Source organism: Acanthopagrus latus, chromosome 11 (genome assembly GCF_904848185.1).
Source record: "Acanthopagrus latus isolate v.2019 chromosome 11, fAcaLat1.1, whole genome shotgun sequence".
Lineage (NCBI taxonomy): Eukaryota > Metazoa > Chordata > Actinopteri > Spariformes > Sparidae > Acanthopagrus > Acanthopagrus latus.
The window spans coordinates 14,857,691-14,877,472 of NC_051049.1; the positions used below are offsets into that span (position 1 = coordinate 14,857,691).

General features: G+C 42.5%; 1 protein-coding gene across 1 annotated transcript in view; it reads left to right on the forward strand.

Annotated features, from left to right (window-relative positions):
* insrb (insulin receptor b) overlaps positions 1–19,782 on the forward strand; it is an 89,480-nt gene that overhangs the window by 7,825 nt on the left and 61,873 nt on the right. Inside the window, exon 2 of the mRNA XM_037116029.1 lies at positions 15,972–16,520. Coding sequence (XP_036971924.1) covers positions 15,972–16,520 — 549 coding nt within the window. The remainder of the gene's footprint in view (positions 1–15,971; positions 16,521–19,782) is intronic.

Below are 19,782 nucleotides of genomic sequence, written 5' to 3' on the forward strand. Positions count from 1 at the left end.
ATACAGAGCTTAGCTTGATGCCCTCCCCTTTCACTCCCATTCCTAGATAGAGAGAACCATAGCTGTTTATGTAAACCTCTGCTCACTGCACAGAAATGTGGTTGAGTTGGGAGGGGATGGATGGGATCTCTCTCTCACACACACACATGCGCACACACACACACACACACACACACACAGACAAACACTCGGAGAGTGCCGTTACGCCATGCCACAACAATCTGACTTGATAGTCCTTGTTGCTGTTTGGATCTGCCCTATTTTAACCGTTGGTGACTTCACACTGAAAATTCAATGCTGAGTTGGCCCTGTAATGCAGGGATCAGCAAAGGGATCTTTTGGGGGCCCTTTGCAGACTGGCTGAGTCTGTGTCTGTGTCCCATGTGAGTAAGTAGGAAAATCCATCTTTTTGCTCTCCATCCACAGCAGACGCCGTTTTCTTTTGACTATCTTGATTTGATTATGAGAGGTAGACAGTGATCATGTGATTCGGGCTTTAGCTGTACTGTACACTCAAAGTGACTCCCTACACAATTCATCTTTCACCCTTCAAAAACGATGGGAATGTCTTCGGTAGAAATGATGTAAAGCCTCTGGCTCAAGCGGCCGGCGCCTGAGCAGCACAAGAGATATAAGTGTTTTTCTATTGTTTTGGCATTTCAGCGGACTGCAGGCTTTTTTATGTAAGCAATTATGCTGACAGAAAACTTTTTTAACAGTATTTCCAGATTAATCTGCAATAGTGTGAGAGAGCAAGGCTGATTGTTTTGTGTCACGTGGGAATCTTTATGTAAGCTCTGGTGGTTAAGGTCCAGGAAACCATCCAGTAATTTGAAGGTCACACTTTGAGCAGTTAACATGTCCACCTCTGTGGGACACTAGTCTTTAGGCTGCCTCAGGGGTTGCCTTTCTGGCTGCTCTATGATCTCACTGATGAAAGCTTACATGCATGGAAGTTGATGTGTTACAAGTAAATGTGAAGAAACGGCTTCTTGCTTACAGCATAAACGGGCTGGGGAAGTGTGCCCTGTTACATTTTGGACACCCTTAGATTTCTAATTATTTGTTGAGCAGCAAATTTTGTCTGGTATCTGTACAACATTTTTATGTACCCTGAAGCAACAAAATACTGACATTTAACAAACTCAAAAATAAAGCCTCATTGTTATTTTAATGTTTTTTTATTTGCATCTCAGACAAAAACAAATATAATTTAACTTTGTTGTGTCACCAATTGAGCAAAAACTACGTCCAGTTGTTTTGAGATACTTGTTTGTATCTCTCCTGCATCGCATGTGTGTATTTTTTTTTTTTGTGTATGTGAGTTTGTTCTGCTTGAGTGGCTGTGTAACTGAACCTGATGGGTTAAATTTATTTTGAGGACTGTCATATGACTGAGAAGTGGCTATTTGACACACAGCCCAGTGAGTCTCTTCGCAGTTAATTACAACCACACACACGCACACGTACTCAGGATCATAATGCTGATAACTGTAAGCAGAGGAACGGATAGTTGCAAGATATAAAATGAAAGAATATTGGGTAACGATGATGAATATGACTAAAAGGAACCAATCATGGACATCAGCAGATTGTAAACAGTTCTCAGTCACACAAACAGGCACCGTTGCATTGCAGTAATTGGCAGAGACATTTTCTTGTCAAATTAGACAAATTTGTTACTAATTTGCACTTATCTCAATAAAATTGTTCAAATTGGACATGAACCTCAACAAACCACTTTTATATCAACACCTTGATAATCTTCTTAAGCATCAGTCATTTGTCAGCTTCTATGTGTGATTCCTGCATGTATCTGGTCACACAGCTGCTTCTAGCATTTTCTAAAATGCAGCAAGATGTCATTAGTGAAATAAGAAATTTAATTGATACAACTTCTACTCATTCTCTGCCTTCTGCGTCCAAGCCGTTTAACTCAGGTCGCTGCCACTCACGTCTCTGCCTCCCATATCCATCTCTCATTCTCCCTCCCTCCCTTCCATTTGCTTTTACGTTAAGGGGTGAGAGGGTTCACTCTCATCCACTGATTTGTTTTTCTTTCACACTGCAGATGCGCACAGCCTGCGGACCTATCTTACACACACACACACACACACACACACACACACACACACACACACACACACACACACACACACACACACACACACACCTGCTAATTCCACTCTGTATGGGGTGGGAAAGCCTCATCTTTCAAACCTCTTAAAGGTGTGAACACCATCCATTTGACACCTCCTCTCTCTCCCCCCTCTTTGTTTTTTTTTTTTCGTATTCTCCTCTCTTATTAGGCCCGCTTGCTCCAGCTGGGCCTAAGTGATGCTTAACATGTACACCTGCACATTGTTAACAACAGCACTCAGTCACACGGACCTTTCTTTTTTTTATTTTCTCTTTCTATTGGTGATATAGTGCACACACACCAAAAACACACACACACACAAACAACAACACATAGACATTTCTGATTATGTTGTTTTCCGCGATGCATCTGTGTGCGTGTCCATGCGCACTCTTTTATGAGCACTCGAGCTCGTATGTGTTCAGTGCTGGTGTGTGTGTCGGATGGGGGTGGGGTGTGGGGGCCTCTGTTTTTGTCCTGATGAACTAGCCTGAGATGGGTTACTATGGTGACAGCACTAGCTGTGCTTGCAGTCAGCTCCAGCGCTCCCTCAACCACCCCTGTCTAAATACACTCCTAGCCTTGCTGTGTTTAACTCACATTTAACTCAGTTATGCATTTTTGATGTGTGATGACAAAGAGAATAATCATTTTTGGCATAGTTGTGTGAATATAGTCTGTAGTAACTTATTGTGGAGATCCTGTTGTATTTTTGAATGTTGCCAGTGGCTGATTTTCCTCTCTTGAGCCACAGAGGGTTGTCTACTGTAAACAGACAATAATCTATCCTGATTGTTTTCTGTTCAGTCTCAACACCTGTAATAAAATCAGGGTGTCTGACCAGTGGGATTGTGTCCTCTGAGATTTAGTGATTAACTCCCACACATCATGCTACTGAATCCTGTCCTAGACTCACTGCAGTAACGCAGCTTAAAAAGTGTTTAAATTAAACCATACTTAATATAATTGCAGTGAATTGAGCTGGAAGTTCTGGTAAACTCTCCACAGACCTCTTCTACTTTCACAGTATGTAGTATATGCTCTTGTCAGCTCTGTCCACCTCTGCAACATTTCACCCTCTATATAGTCATGAAACCAGATGGGCAGGAATCTGGCCATGTCTCACAAATCCATTGGCAGAGTAGTAAATGTAACCTTTTAATTACAGAATATATGCTTGTATGATTTTATTAGGGATTGTTTAATAACTGTTCACTGTTTTTGTATTAAGTGGGTTGAGGATGGTTTTATCTTTTGAACAGTGGCCTTTGCTTAATCCTGGGCTGTGATACTAAGATGATAAGAAACCCACCAGGCCCCGTACGTGTCAGTATTCACCTCTGGAGCTGTTTCTGTTAAAACTGGAACATTTATTGTGAATGAAGAGAGCTGTGACTCAGCTTTTCAAACTATTAAAGCTAAGAATTTTAGAGATAAAATTAGACATTATTCTCTAACCTAAGGGTGCATTTCTTTCAAAAATCTATTAAGAAACAGATCAACAGAAATGGGGGTTACTAGCGGAGTGTTTTGTGACAGCAGCTGCAGTACAATTTAGTTTTGAAAGGTATTAGACACATGACCAAAGTCTTTCAGCGGGTCAGCAAACTAGAACATTTCTCCAAACTGCATGGCGGGTTAAAGTTCATGTGAACTGAGTAGCAGGCTAAAAAAAATCAGCATTATTATACAAAAAACATTCTGGAAATGTCAGCGCAGAACATCCAATTTTTTTAACTGATGAGACGTAAGCATCTGTTATGGTAAACACCCAGGCTTTGAAGCATTCAGTTCAGACCTATTTTGTTTTTTTATTTTCAATGAGTGTTGACATGTCTGCTTGAACAATGTTTAACAGGTCATTAGGCGTTGTGTTGTTGAGGAAAGTGAAGAAAAAAGACACTTAAGAGCAGACCGGAGTGAAAGGAGTATGTCAATGTGGCGGAGCTGACACTGTAGCCTCCATCTGGGAGAAAACACTTGAGGGACTCGTGCCAAAACGGAGTGAAAAGGGACAGAGAGATGAAGAGCTGGTTTATGAGCCTCCATCAAGCATTCCTAATTCACTTACAGTTAAGGGGGGGCATATTGAATCATGCCTTGCTGTTAAATGACAGCGATAATGAATGGAAGTCATTTTACAATACCGCCGTGGCCACAGACCCTCCACTCCTGGGACTCACTCTGTCGGAGGGTCGCTAACAGCGGGTGATTTGTCGGCCAGGGGGCCTTTTTGAACATTTACATGATGTCAGTACTCCTTCCATGCCATAGCCAGCATGGCCGTGGATATCCTGTATGGAAAAACCAACAGTGGAGGGCGGTGACTGAGGATCTTTGGGAATCTGTGACGGGGTTTTCGTGGAAAAACAAACAGCAGGGGGGTGGAATATTAGTCCATAATCAGAGGCCCATGACTAAAATTTATAGATAACACGTTCAAAGGACTTTTCTGCTCCATGTGCACTGCTGTCAAGTCAAAAAGAAAGTGATGTTTTACCTTTTTGTTTAAAGTTTATAGGGATAGTTTAATTTTTTGTTTGAGGAATATTATCTACAGTAGGTGGCAGTCTGCCAGTAAGCTTTAGTTTGATTATTTTTAGCACTTACTTTTTCCATCAGACAACCCTTTCCATTGGCACTGTATTAACAGAAACAAAATTCCACCCATTGGTTCAGTCCACTGCCAAATTCAAGTCAGAGAGACACTTGCTGAGGATCACTGTTGTACCTGATGCTACAACAATAAATAAATGAAAACAATTTTCCAGACAACCATTGAAGTAATGCAATTTCCTCAGAGGTTTACTCTCATGCCCGTGCTTTAGAGATTCCTTTCTCTATATAATCTGGTTCATAAAGGCATCTTCTTGTCTCCAAAATATAGCATACAGTTAAACTGATAATGATTCAGTGTCTGAAATACATTTCAGCAGTACAATGTTTTGCTCCCATGCTGGGGCTACTCTTTGCTTCCACTATCCTCTACTGTAGGTTGATAATACCACTCAATAATAACTTCAATTTTTGTCTCAGCCGACTGGAGGGGTGTGTCCCTGCCTTTGATTGACAGCAGACATGCAGAGTGTCTGCATTACATTGTAAAGTACAAGAGACAGTCTGCAAAATGGCTCTGCACACTTTTCCCCTGTGAATGTTTGTTTGGATCAAGCTGTGGTTGCGAAGCAAGACTTGTGTTCATGTTTGCAAGTTTGATAAGAAAGTGTGTGACTCTTGTGTTGTGTAGCTGCTGTCTGGGTCAGCGTGACCGTCTGCTCTGCCTGTAAGCGACCGATTAGGATACTGCTTTATGCAAGATGTGACTGGCTTTTAACAAAAAAAGGGTCTCCATTTATGTGTATGGACAACGGAACAGCACTCCATCAAAAATTATGTAAAACAGGAGAGTACCATCATGAAAGCACAGGACAAGCGATTTACAAAGCAGATATGAATGCTGTAGCAGACAAAATGTGTGAATGGAAGACTAAACTGAAGCTGTGGGTACAGACCCAAGATGGAAAAGGTAGAGGGAGGGAGAGATATGGAAAGAAGGAAGCCTGGAGACAGGATGTGTGTGTGTTTGTGAGTGTGTGAGGTTTTCCTGCAGCAGCCAGTGAGAACTGGTGGTCTAACGGCACAGACAAATGGGCCATTAAACTGACCTGCTCTCCATCCCTCTAGCCTCCCCTCTGCTTCTCCCTCTTTTCCATCTTGGTTTGTCTACTCTCCCATCACCCCCCTCTCACCCCATGACGGTCTCTGTGTCTGCTGCTGTACCACTTTGCTTTCTCCTTCTCCCAAATTCTGCTCTTTCTTGCTTCCCATCTCCTCTGCTTGTTAACTTGTCTCCTTATTCCTCTTTATAGTCTTACTCTCACATATATATACACACAAACAATGTGGAGTCTCATTTCAAGACAGTTGGAATCAAATTATGTCCTCCTCTGTTGGTGTTTTTCTTCGTTTGCATCAAATTCAGATTCAGCCGTGGCTCGGCGGTGGTAGCCTTGCAGAAATCCAGTCAAATCAATAGGATTTGCCATGCTTGGGATGAGCTCACTCGTCCATTCACCACACAGGGAATACCCCTGCTAAACCCCTAAACTGTTTTAGCTGGAGGTTAAAACTACTTGGTGCCAAAAGAAAGTGTGAGCATGTTCAGCTACAGCCCAGGCAGCCGTCCCGCCCCAGCTCCTGTATTCTCCTCTCTTTCCCCAAGTCCCTCCTAGTCTTGATTTTTCAGTCTTAATGTTGAGTGGCTAAAGCACAAACTACAGTACTACAGGAAGCAGGGTAGGATTGGGAACAGATTGAACTCTGTTCAACCATAGAGGTCCTAAGCAGGAAGACAGACGCGTTTGGAAGAAGAAAGCTGTACGGGATGGAAGAAGCCGATTTGGCAGAGCCATCAGACAGGCGTAGCTCATCTAGCCTCATCATGTGTAGATCTGGTTTGTGGGTCGGATTGTTGGTGGGGCCGGGCCCTACAGCTGCTGCCGTGTGGCTGCAAGTCAAGCAGTGGAATCGAGCACTGGCTGCCTCCCTCTCAGGCCGAGGCTCACCACACCAAGACGCTGCACGGCTCCGCTCCGCTTGCTAACGTGGGAAGATGAAAAGGAGCATCAGATGTTTCTTGTGTTACTCACTCTGTGTGTGAGTGTGGCGTTGTGTGTGTGTGTATGTGTGTGTATGTGTATGTATTGTCTGTCTGTTTTACACTATATCTTCAGCAGAGTCCAGGCTGCTGTTGATTACCTGCTTCTGTTTCATAGTCCTTTCTGTGTTCCCAAATGCCTAGACTATGTCAGGAATGCTGCCCCCCCCCCCCCCAACATGCTTTTTATTTGTTTGGAGCACCATCTGGTTTGGCTGTTTTGTAGGGCGTGGTCAAAATTTTTCAGATTTCTTTTGGGGTTGTGTATTACCAGCTGGCCAATTATTTCCTAGACAGGGAACATTTTGGCTGCAAGTGATCATGGAATTGAGTGTAAAGAGCGAATAGATCTGTGTGACTGTGTATGCAGTATTTGTTTAAAGCAACTTGTTGCCAATGAAGTATTGCATCATTGGTCTACTTTTTAAGGTTTTCTCACGTGACTTCCTTTCCAGAATGTTCAATTGCGCTGCAGAGGGAAAGAGACAGAGAAAGGGCTGAGGGAGGAATGAGGAACTGGGCAGTAAGGAGAAACCTCAGATACAAAGACAATGGCCACCTTATCTGCTTTTATATATGGACTGACTGTTTTAAATTCTTGGTGTATATTTGCAGTTTTTGACCAAGGCGTCAGAACAGGAGCAGCAGTATGTTGGAGACAGACTCGGGCTAGCAATTTGTCGAGTTGCCGGATACAATTAATTTGGATTCTTTTGGAATTTATGGAAAAGTGTTAGCCCTTAAGTTTGAAAAGTGCTGATGAGGCAACCTTAGAGTGTCAATTATATTATTTATTATCAAACTAAGATGGACACAAGCCATATTTAACAAGCCCTTCTTACAAGGCTTTCTTACCATCTCAGCAGCGGACAATGACGACCCACCAGTCTTTCTCCATACGTTTTATGTACAGAGTGGCATGGCAGAATAAAAGCTCAACATGTGCCTTGAAACACATTGTGTGAGGGGCCTAGTGTCAGCTGACACATGTCTACACTGTGGATATTCTAGTGTTTGAGTTGGTGGACATGGACTCGAGGGATCAGTTCTGTCAGGTACTCTGTCACTCTCAGAAGATGTCGAACAGGCCCGGCGATTACTACACATGCTGCTCTTGTTTCTTCTACCCACTTCTCCTCTCCTCCCTCGTGGCAGCCTTGAGTCCAAGGTCAAACCGAGCTCTGTGGAACTAGAAAATAGTGAGTCATTGTTTCTCAAATACAAGTGACAGTGACCTGGCATCTCTCATGCTCCCCCAGCACTTCTTTTTCGCTTCCTCATTCTTCCTCTGTTTGTGTTCTGTCTCTCTGTTTCCCGTCTGTCTGTACCTATAATTCTCCTTGCATCCCTCCCTCCCTCTCCTCTGTGCTGGTGCCTGAAGGTAGAGAGAAGGAGGCGAACCAAAGTCACCAGCGTGATTTGATTTAGGCCTCTCTCCTCTCTTGGCCAGTCATCTGACAGCGCAGGGCCTGCATGTTGCTCTTTTTCTACCCTGCTTCAATCTGCCACAGCCTGGCCCGGTGCCACAGCTGTAACGGGACCCAGCGTTGTGTATAAATAGGCTAGGCCAGCTCCCCCTGCCATGCTCCTCAATGGGAGGCTGAGGCAATGGAGGAACAGGTGCTCCAGTACACACACAAACACACACACACACACACTCCGTCTCCCTTTCCCAAGGCCCCCCCACCACCGCCGCCACCTTTATCTGATGTCCTCAAATGTGGAAGTGCAGGTCAATCACAATGGTCTTGTTATAGGCGCTCGCTTGTCGTGTCACTCGGTCACTCTCCCCTCTCAGTGTTAACAGAAGATTTTTAAAAAGTACGTCCTCTGTATTTAATGGCACGCCGGGCTTGTTTCCACACTTCAAACTGCCCCCCTCTCTGTCTTCCCCTGGCTCACGTACTGTTATTTTGGTCTTCAGCTCTCTTTGTTTTGGAGCTACAAGTTGGTACATGTTAATCAAAATGCCTCTCATGCAGTTTCTCAGCATCAATTTTCACTAGAAGCCACAGCTTGGCAGTGGGCGCACATGGAGCTGGCTTTACTTCTCAGGACTTTCCACAGCTATATTAACAAACAAATGCATTTTTCCGCTGGCAGTCCACTTGGCACGGCAGCCGCATATTCTCTCTCCTGGGGTTTGTTCAGCAACTGAGCTGTTGACAAATCTATAATCAGCAGATCACCTCATCGGGGGCAACGTGCTCCTAAGCTGACAGAGAGGGGAAACTTCTCACAGTCCATAGTTAGCTGCCACCTGGTTTCATGCTAGACATGTCTGGTTTCACGCTAAGCTAACGTACGGCTGCCCTCTGCTACAGTATGAGGCAGAAGCAGGCTGGTCCCTGGGCCACAGAGAGCTCCACTCTCGCCATCTAAAACTGCCACTGTGATCCACTTTCTCACTGCCAGCCAGCTACTGTTAGTTGATGCATATTAAATTCTCTGCAGGGAGCACAACTCTAAAAATAAGAGAAGAATCTGTCTGAAATTGTTACTATACTATAATGGAGGCTGCAGCTGGAGGTTTGCTTACAGAATAGTGGAGATGGCACTTTCTGTCAGAGGTAGCCTTTCCATTGGCATGACCTCGGCTGCACAGGTCATGCTCAAGTCATTTCTGAACTGTAATTATGGCAAGCTTATTCTGTGAGCTAACTCTGCTTCGTATTTGACCGGGAGACGGAGCAGAATTTAATGGAGCTAAAATGAAATGAAATGAAACAGAAGTCTTTAAAGTAATGTATGAGTGCAAAATGGATGATCGTCTGTTTTTTGATCACAGTCATTACAACACGCCAGTGCTTTCTATTTAGAGCTGTCTTGGCTGATATTTCTTCTCAATTTCATAATTGGTTAACCAGTCAATATTTTCACAATTGATGAATTAATTTTGGTCAGTTTATCATCAAAAAATGCTCATCACAATCCTAGAACCCAGATTAATGTCTTGACAGTCCAGACTCTTCATTTACCACCGGAAATGATGCTAAAAATCATTTGACACTGACACTTGATTAATCTACTAATCATTGCAACTCCAAAGTTATATCTACAAGGAAAAGAGGTGAAAGCAGTGAGGTTAGGCGTATGCTCTCTTCTTCAGATCACATAATTGAACACTGCATTAACTATTAAATCTTCCATTCCACAGAGCCTAACTGTACTGTGTAGTAAATTCTAAATGGTAACATTTTTTTTTACAATCGATTTCATGTAACTTCCTCATACTGTGGCTGATTTGTCTCCACAGTATTTAAGTTTTCTGTGGGAAGGTGAGCTTGAACACTCGATAGCAGTTTATCAGAACAGCACCTTTTTATGATCAAAGTCTGTTTTAGTCTGTTTAGTTGATTAAGCATATAAGAATTTCTTGTGACAGGATTGAATAGAGTAGATAGCAGCAAATGTTACTGGTTCAGTTTTATTTTAGGGCTGAACAATAAATTGTTTCCGCATCAACAGAAAGAACCAGGAAATTATCAAAATTTACACTTATCACTTTGTCAGTCCCTGTGATAAATAACATAATTTAGCCACATTTGATTACAGGGCAGTTGCAGGTTCCACAAGCTCCTCTTGCACAGCAAAATAGCAATTACAGTGATTCTCAGAGTGCTTTCTGCGGCGTTTGGCATCTCATTTTGAAGTGTGACACCATAACAGGAAAAGAAAGAACGATTGGCGGTGAAAGGGAAAACCTTGATCTTTTTAAATTATTTTGGTGGAGCAAAATCTTTGTTTTCTTTGAATAATAATATCTTTTAATTTCTCTTTAACTATCATCAGTAGTTGTGGAATTTGAATGGTCACATCATATCACAGGATTTTCTTGATCATTGTAAGGCTAAGGCACAGCACTCAAGGCAAATATAATGATTACCTCCAATTTTTAATACCCATTTTAAGATTTAAAAAAAAAAAAAGAAGAAATGTAGCCCATAGACTTAAAAAGATACCTGGACGGTATCTTTTTTTAAAAAAATGTTTCTTTTTTATCAAGAGCACTGACATTATTGAAGAAACGGTTTTATACAGTGTATAGAATTGAAAAGGAACTGTTAATTTGTTGATCTGCTATTGAGGACTTAAACTCATTCAGCTCACTTCATCGCCAAGCTTTTTTCCTCTGCTGTTTCTGTTTGTCTGACACCCCTATATACGTCCCTCCTCCTCCAACCGCCACCTCCTCCTCCTTTTCTCATTCCTGCTGCCAAATTAACTGTCAAACATACAGGGAAGGCGGGTGGATGGCCCACATTTCTCCTATAGAGGTCCACAATATGGTACAGTACATTCCAGTCTGTGGTCTGTTATCCCCTCCTGTGCTCTGCTCCTGATCAACCCCCCCATTAGTGGCTGATTGGGTTGTTATTGTAATTGAGAGCCTATGTACAGCCAGTGAGAGCACCAAGCTGTCTGCTAATGGGTGGTCCTCATTGGGACGGTGGGCCACGTGGAGAGGGGTCACGGTCATTGTCCACCAAACCCCCCATTCACACAACACAGGTTTTTTGTGTATTTGGTGTCGGTTGAAAAATGGTGCAGCAACTGTTTTCCTCTTTCTTTTTTTGTCCAGTGTTTTATATCATTTTCCTTTTTTCACACTGTAGGTGAACATTACTGACAGTTGTCTTTGTGGCCAGTAGGTAGCAAACCTCCTCCTCCCTTCTCCCTCCCTGTGAGCCTCTGTGTGTGCCTGTTGCTTGTCATGTAACAGTGGTCCATAGCGGCTCTCCATTCATGCATGTGATCACCAACCGTCCTGTAGGTCCCTTACGTCACTCTGCGTTCCTGCCGAGGCTCAGGTTACACTTTCACCCCGCTCACTCCCCTCAAATCATCCCCCCCCCAATACTCCTCACCCCTTCTTCTTCCCCTCTTTTGCCCGCGACCCATTTTCCCTCTGGCTCCATCTCGCTCCCTATTCATGCTCACCATCTCCCCTCGTCCCCCTGTTCCTAAACCTGGGTGGAGAGAGGGAGGAGATGTCTCATTATTTTAAAGACGCAGCGGCTCAGGCAGACTACATAACAAGCCTCCACTCCTTTACTCTCCCTCCTTCTCCTCCCCCACCTGCCCCCCGATGACCCCCTCTCTCTCTCTCGTTCCTGTCAGTCGAATACAAGACTCCATTTTGCGGAGGGAGCTCCCAGCAGCACCGTTGACTGCCTCCCCTCATGGCCCGCTAACATTTCTTTGTGTCAATACAGCTACTTCAACAGTAGACATGACATATGTGCTAACCTGTTAGCATGCTGTGTGTGTGGAAAGACCTAATTTACAGTCAAATATTTATTACCTGTGTGGTGAGGTCAAATGCGTTAATGTTAAAAAAGTCATGTTTGTGTCCTCTTGGTATTTCTTTGTGATCATTGTGGGCTGAGGTGAGTTGCACCCTGGTCCTGCTGGTGTTGTGTAAACTAGTTTGTTATGTTGTTGTGTTGCACAATAGGTATCCGGTTAGTGCTGCAGGCTGACAGCGAGTGGGTGGCCTGTAGGCCTGTTCGATGTGTCCAGGAGATAAAGCAGGAGGGGCAGAGAGGTGTAAGGTTGCTGTTATCACTGGGAATACCAGCTGCCACACAGTGGAGTGTGTTTTTGTGTTTTGGTTTCTGATACACTATGTGTCTAACAGAGACGGTACGGCCAAGGTGGGCAGCTTGACTGACTAGCTGTTGTTGTTTGAAACTTTGCTTTATCTGATGAGATGCTTAACAGCGGAAATAGATTTACTGTCTTATTTTATGAGTTGTTTTTAGCTGCTGGCAAGGCCTGAAGTGTGCAAAGTTGAACTGGCTTTGGCCACGTCCACAAGGCCTGTCAAAATAACAGTTTTTTGTCAGATGGCATATCGTCCTGACATTGTAATAGATATTGTTATTATTGTGATTTCAGTACCGTTGTATGCCACCTATGTAATGAGATTATTATGGTATGATAATGCAAGTACATGCTTTCAAAGAGAGAGGAACTTTCAGTACTTAATATTCAGACATTGTAATAGGTATGTGAACAAAATATCTAACAATGATGATAATAACAAATTCCTAAATGAAACAAATAAAAACCATACAACCAACATACTAAATAAAAGGTGAAAAAGTAGTTAGTTGCTGCACCCAAGTCTTATAACGATATAGTAAACCCTGCTAGTAATTCTGTCATCATGTTAGCTAAACTGTTGGTGACATTCCTTTGTAAACAGGCATGCATTTAAACAAAACTGGCAATATTGAGGTCAGCAAAAATGGTTTAGGTCATTTGCATGTCTTGATAAAGACATAAACGCTAAGTCAAAATAGAAAAATATTAGCAGGCCTAACGTCCACACTAATGCATGCTTTTAAATACTCTGATCCAAACAACTTATTTAAAAGTAGTCAGTATACCAGCCTTCATTTCATCACTTGTTTGTCAGGTGTCCTTCAGAAGCAGCTAATACACTTTTGAGATTTAGTCATAGTCTCAGCAAAATGTTTTTGGAGAAATGATCTATGAAAAATTGATCCCAATTAGTAAAACACATTCTCAGCATTTGATTGCTGCATCGGACTTTATACACATCTGAATAACTCACAATCTATTGCACTCATGCTGTTGTAGTAAACAACATGGTTTTATTTGGCAGTGTAGTGATTATAGGCTTTATTGGCTCATATCCATTACAGGAAGTCACTCAAGCGGTTCCATTGACATGCTGCCAGTCAGAGTTTGTACCTAGATTGTTGACATGTTTGTCTCCCTAACCATTAACAGGATGGGAAGTTAATGGGTAGCTTACACCTTGGAAATGACCAGGGCCAATCACAACGCAATAGAATTTACTATCTACCTCAATGAATATTGACTTTTTTTTCCTTTCTTAAGATATACATTGTTGTGGGATTGTTTTTTTTCTTTTCTCTGGTTGTGGGGGATTGAATGTAATAAACTGGGGAAAATGGCAAAAGGTGGCAAGCAGATGGGTTTCACACCATTAAGAGGCATGGAAGACACTTGCAGTGATACAGTGTGTGATTAGCGGGTGTTTGTCTGTTTCATCGATTGGAAAGCAGCAGACTAGATGGAGACCATTAGATTTCCTCTGCGATAAGGGGCTCATTTTCCCCTACATGCACAAGCTCAGGCCCCTTTTCACTCTTTTTGTTTGTACAATTGATACCTGTATTGATGACAGACACTCAGACTGATACATAATGGTTTTTACATTGAGATAAATTTCACTGCTGGTTTGACAAAAAAAGCTCACATTTTCTTTTGTCATTTTTATAGACTAAACAATGGATTTATTGTAAAAAGTAATCTAAACACGTTAGTAGAAATGTTATGTTAACAAATTCCATTCAATCCATTCCTCTCGCTTGTCAATATCCAGGACATATAGCTGGCTGTAATGTTCATATAGTACATGCATGGTTAAACCATGTGAGAAAATTAGTATTACATGTCTCTCCCCCGAACAGCATGGTCACGAGGATGTGCTGTGAATGAAAGTGGGTGCTGTTCACCATGTTCAAACATGGCATGGCATGGTATGGCATGGCATCACTTTGTGTTCAGTAAATCATTTCTCTTCCACATAAAACAGCAAGTCTGCTAATATAGGCTGACACTTCTCTGGTTGACAAACATCTCACCTGTATGACCTGACTGACTGTTTTCGTTAAATGGTTCAAAGAAAGAGGAAGTTCAGTCGGGGATATCAATCTGTGTTGTATTTAAGAGGCATCTTCTTCCTTTTATTAAATGTTACATTACAATTGCATTTAGAGAACAACACCATTCACACCTCTTTACAAACAACATCTAACTGTGCTAGTTGAGTACTTACATGACTGATGCACTGCTTTTATAACAGATTATGTGTGAGTGGCATCAGTGGCAACTGTAAAACTATCTATAAATAAAGTTTAAATATGCAGTGCATTCATTAATAGATTTGTGGTAAAGCTAAAGTAATACCCAACTGATCTGTTAATCAGTTAAGAGGTTTAGTCATTTTTTTATAAAAGAAAACACTAAATATTTATTTTTGGCCAAAACAAGACATTTGAGGATGTCATATCTTGGCCTTTGAGACACATTGACCAGCACTTTTCACCATTTTTGGACTTTTTATTGACCAAAACACTATCGATAACTTGAGATAATCCTCATTTGCAGCCCTGAATAAAGTATCTTGATAGTAATTCAAGCTAGGAAGCATTCTCCCCTCTCACTTAGTCCTTTCCCTTTATCTGCAGAGGAATACATTGAAATTATGCATCATATTATTGTAGAAAGCAACAGCAGCATGCCTTTCCTCTCTGCACATCTTCTTTAATAACTGTCCCCTCATGAATTCTCTACTCCTCTGGTGTGCGTGTGTGTGCGCGTGCACGTGTGTGTGGCAGCTAAAGAGTATGAATGAGCATGGATAAGCATTTAGCTTCCGGGCTTCATTTCTGTTAACCCTTTCATGTCTGCTTCATTCAGATCAGACAGTGCCATACAATAATTTCCCCGCTTGAGAAGTATTGCTGGAGCCAATGAGGAGAGAGAGAGGGGGAGAGAGAGAGAGAGAAAGGGAGGGAGGGCGAGGGTGCTTGCGGCCAGTCAGATTGCAGAGGCTGCTTTATGAATGGCACTGCTCCCCTTAATACGGATCATTCTTGGCTTCATAATGGGAAAAAGAAGCATGTGTTGATGTTCATATGCGGTTGTTTTAATAGTGTCACTGATGAGTCTTTTGCCTGTTTGGCCTGTTGCTGTAGCCCACCGTGGAGCTTGTAGTGGACATGTTCCTTCAGTTATACTGTGCAATTGTGCTTTTTTGCAGTTTTCTTTTGAATCAATGAGACATACCACAAAAAAGGGAAAAGACACTACATTTTTATTGAAACCACATCAGTATTGGTTGACTACATGATAAATCAGTAAGTTGTTCAATAGAAAATTAACCAACAACTGTTTCAGTTGAAGCAACATTCATCATCAAGTTATCTTTCAAGGAAAACTACCCTTGATGGAATAAAATAGATCTAATAAACTGGCAGCTCAGTAAAAAGTAGTCATTTGCTGATTTGAACATGAATGAGATTGCTGAATGAACTATTTTAAAATACACTATTATTGTATTTTATTATGCTTGTATTTATTGTTTTCTTCGCTACCTTTCTTTCCATCCAGTCTGCCAGAGTAAGGACATCCGGAACAATGTGACCAACCTCCAGTCATTGGAGAACTGCACCATCATTGAGGGCCACCTGAAGATTCTACTCATGTTTAAGACCAAGACCGAAGACTTCCGGGGTCTCAGCTACCCGAAGCTTCGAGTGGTGACTGACTACGTGCTGCTGTTCAGGGTCTATGGCCTTGACACCCTCACCGATCTCTTCCCCAACCTGACAGTGATCCGTGGAAACAACCTCTTCTTCAACTATGCCCTTGTGATTTACGAGATGCTGCAGCTGAAGGAGGTGGGACTGCACAGCCTCATGAACATCACACGGGGTGCTGTCAGAATCGAGAAGAATCCCGACTTGTGCTACCTGGCAACCCTGGACTGGTCCAAGATCCTGGATTCCTCTGAGGACAACTTCATCGTGGCCAATAAGAATGAGAGAGAATGCGGAGATGTGTGTCCCGGCACAGCCCAAGGTCAAACCATCTGCACGCAGAACACCATCAACGGACACTTCAGGGGACGGTGCTGGTCGCAGAACCACTGCCAAAGAAGTAAGTGCACACATATGTTGAGAAGCTTTGAAAAAAACATGCTCCTTATAACTCTAGAACTTGCCTTAGAATCCTCCCGTCCCTGGCTGCACTTGCCGTTTACATCCTCAGCACTTGTCTACATTTTTTTTTTTTGGCGGTGCGCCCACAGTGTCAGATTTTTAAAATCTCTGATTCATACCAGTGAGATGGCCTGATCGCTGACAGGGATTTATACCGGCCAAATGCTTACCACACTTATGTATGAAGCAGTGGGAAAAAATCTCCATATTGACTAGCTGACATGACAGTATAGCACCTTTCCAGAATCCATCACACTGCTCGTTGTAAAGTGGTCCATCGAGACATGTAATGAGAGTATGCGCTGGAGATTTTTTTTCCCTCTCCAGAAATCAATGGAGGCGACTGATGTTTTCCTTTCCAAACGGTTTATATAATGATTTCTATGATGCGGAGGGCTGCTTCTGATATCATCAGCAAGGGGTCGCGGACTGCCTCTGATTAACATCCATTGACTGGAGCATTGTCGGCAAGTGAACTGTGATTATAGACTCGGAATCTGCTTGATGTGTGAAATGACTCAGCTGTATTGTTGAGTCAGTGAGATTCATATTCAAAGGTAGGCATTATGGGGAAAAATGCAACGAAAGAAAGGTTTAGGGCAAAGAGTTGACAGACAGATAAACAGTATAGTACTCTTGTTTGCTAGAAATTGTACATATTTTCTCTCCTCTTAGTAAAAAGGAGCTGTGGTTTTGTTTTGGTGCTGCAGCCAGCTGCCAGTGTGTCGGCCAGTCAGTCAGTCCAGTCTTTCCCCTCCTACCATAAACACAGAGAATGGCTTCTATTGTAAGACACACAGAGAGAATGCTTATTATTTTTTGAAGGCGATTATAGCTTGTGTTGTTTTTTCTCTTCTGTCTCTGTGTCTGACAGTAAAGGCTAGCGTTCAAAGCGTAACGACCTCTGCCATGTTTATACTTGTAACATTGACTGTTGCAACCCGCATATAATGTTGGCTCCTCGATTTTCTGCCAGGTCTCACTGTCGGGAAAGTAAAACAGGAAATGGCTCTCTTTGTGTCTCAGTGTCCATCTCCACACACTCTCAAGCACACACATTGCCTCTGAGTTTTGGCTTTGGAGACAAGACGTACAGCTTTGCAATTTGACTTAAACAAAAGACTGATCCTTCACCTGCACTTGCACTTCTCTATTCATCAAATGTATTTAACTTTGTCTTAAATTTAAGACAATTAGGTTTAGGGTCAGCTCTCACAGGCATCAGCAGACATCACATACTGTGTTTCTGCCTTAGCTCTGCCGGAGTTTTTCTAACCATGGCTGTTCTGGGGGCACTGCTAAGGAGGTGACTGTATCGTTGTGACATCACAACCTTACAGAGTCCTGACGGCTCATTTTTAGGCCCAGTTTCTGATACTTTAACGGTATTTTACAATACACAGCACCTAGACCTGCTTTATAATCAACAAAGATATGGAACTCTCACTTTATACAATATAGGACCTTTAAGAGAGCTCCAGAGTAGATCTGACTGCATGACTGCAGAATGTAGACAGAGGTGAGCAACTCCTGGGAGATGTTTTGGAGTGTTCGTACAAAATATCATTAATCATGATGAATTATGCATTAGCTGAAGCAATATATGTAATTCAGAAGTGATGGTAATTTTGCCCTATAATTTGCATATAACTTGAGCAGTTGATAAGATATTACACCACTTTTTCTCTGTTTTCCACTTTCTCTACATATTCACTGTCTCCCGAGAGAACTTCTTAAATCCTGAGTTGAGCATTTTGTTGTGTAGTTCCAAAGGGTTTGATGAACTAAGACGGAATGCTCTGACCATTTAGAACAAGAGCATCAGCTGAGAAACAGAAGAGGGTGTACAGTTCTTCAACAACCTGTGTACATGTGCGTTCATGCCTTCTTTGTTTCAGATAGGCAGGGGGAGCAGGTATGACGCTGTTCGCTGTGTCATGTGACAGGCACCAGTTTAGTCAAGAGCTGTGTGTCAAAGCAGGAGCCGTTTCTAGAACATGATGCAATGAGTGCGAGTGTGTATGGGCTACACACGGATGATATGTGGACACTTACTGTAAATGTTTGTGTGTGTTTGATATACTTGCACCTGAGCTCCTTTCCTCACTGGAGGCCACAGCTCTACTTTGCCGCAGATATGATTTAAAGCTACTCCTTTTCTCAAGTCATTGCTGATGTAGGTTAAAATGATTCACAAATAACAATATTTAGAAGTAAGATTAGTATAAAAGTATTGCTTACAGTAACAGGTATAGTAATATTAGCAGTGAGTTTAGAGTTTGATGCCACTTTTCTGCAGCTTGTTGTCGTGGTCGACAGGTCAACCTAGACAAGACAAATGAGAGTTGAAGATGTAAACCTGAACAGAGTGGAATGTGTTGTTTCCCTTCAGTTCGTGTACAGTGATATGCAGTGAAACACGTGCTGGGCGGTGGCGTGAGGAAACGTTGGATCTTTAATTACGGCTTCTGTGAATGAAAACTCACAGTTTACAAACTTAGATGCACACATACGCACATGTGTGAATGCGCAGCAAAGACAGGGGTGCAAGGCGGAGGAACATTAGATGGGGCATTAAAGTTTATGTGTGAGTGGAAACTGTGGGGTTGTTTTTGTTGTGCTTTTACAGGGTTCCAGTTGCCTTAGGTAAGAGCCAAGGGAGAGCCTGCATTCCTCTGATCTTACACACACTCCTTACAAGTGGGAAAACCACTCTGTGTGTGTGTGTGTGTGTGTGTGTGTGTGTGTGACCCAAGACATGTCATGTTTAACTGTGCAGGACCCTTAAGTAACTTGTTGGCCACCCAAACATCCTGGAGAGTGTATGAGATCTGACATTCATTGCCCAGTCCTATTTTCTCCGTTTTGTGTGTCTTTCTGTGGATGTGGATGTGGCAGTCTGCTTTGTGCAGAGCAGGGCATTGCCACATTATGGTGCTGATGCTGTTTTCTCCAAGGCATCAAATCTTCAAAAAGATGAATACATTGGGATCACAAGTTAGTCCTTGAGCAGTGAATTCCTACCGGTCTTACCTGTGCTATTCTGCAGCTGACCCTGGACACTGATGTCTCAGTCAAGGATGAGTGTTAACGATTTTTCACTTTGCCATCCATTTGCTTTTGAGATGAATGCAGTAGTTCACCTTTTATCAAATTTGCTTATTCTACTAATGGATAGTAGATGCGTACAAAAGCAGCCG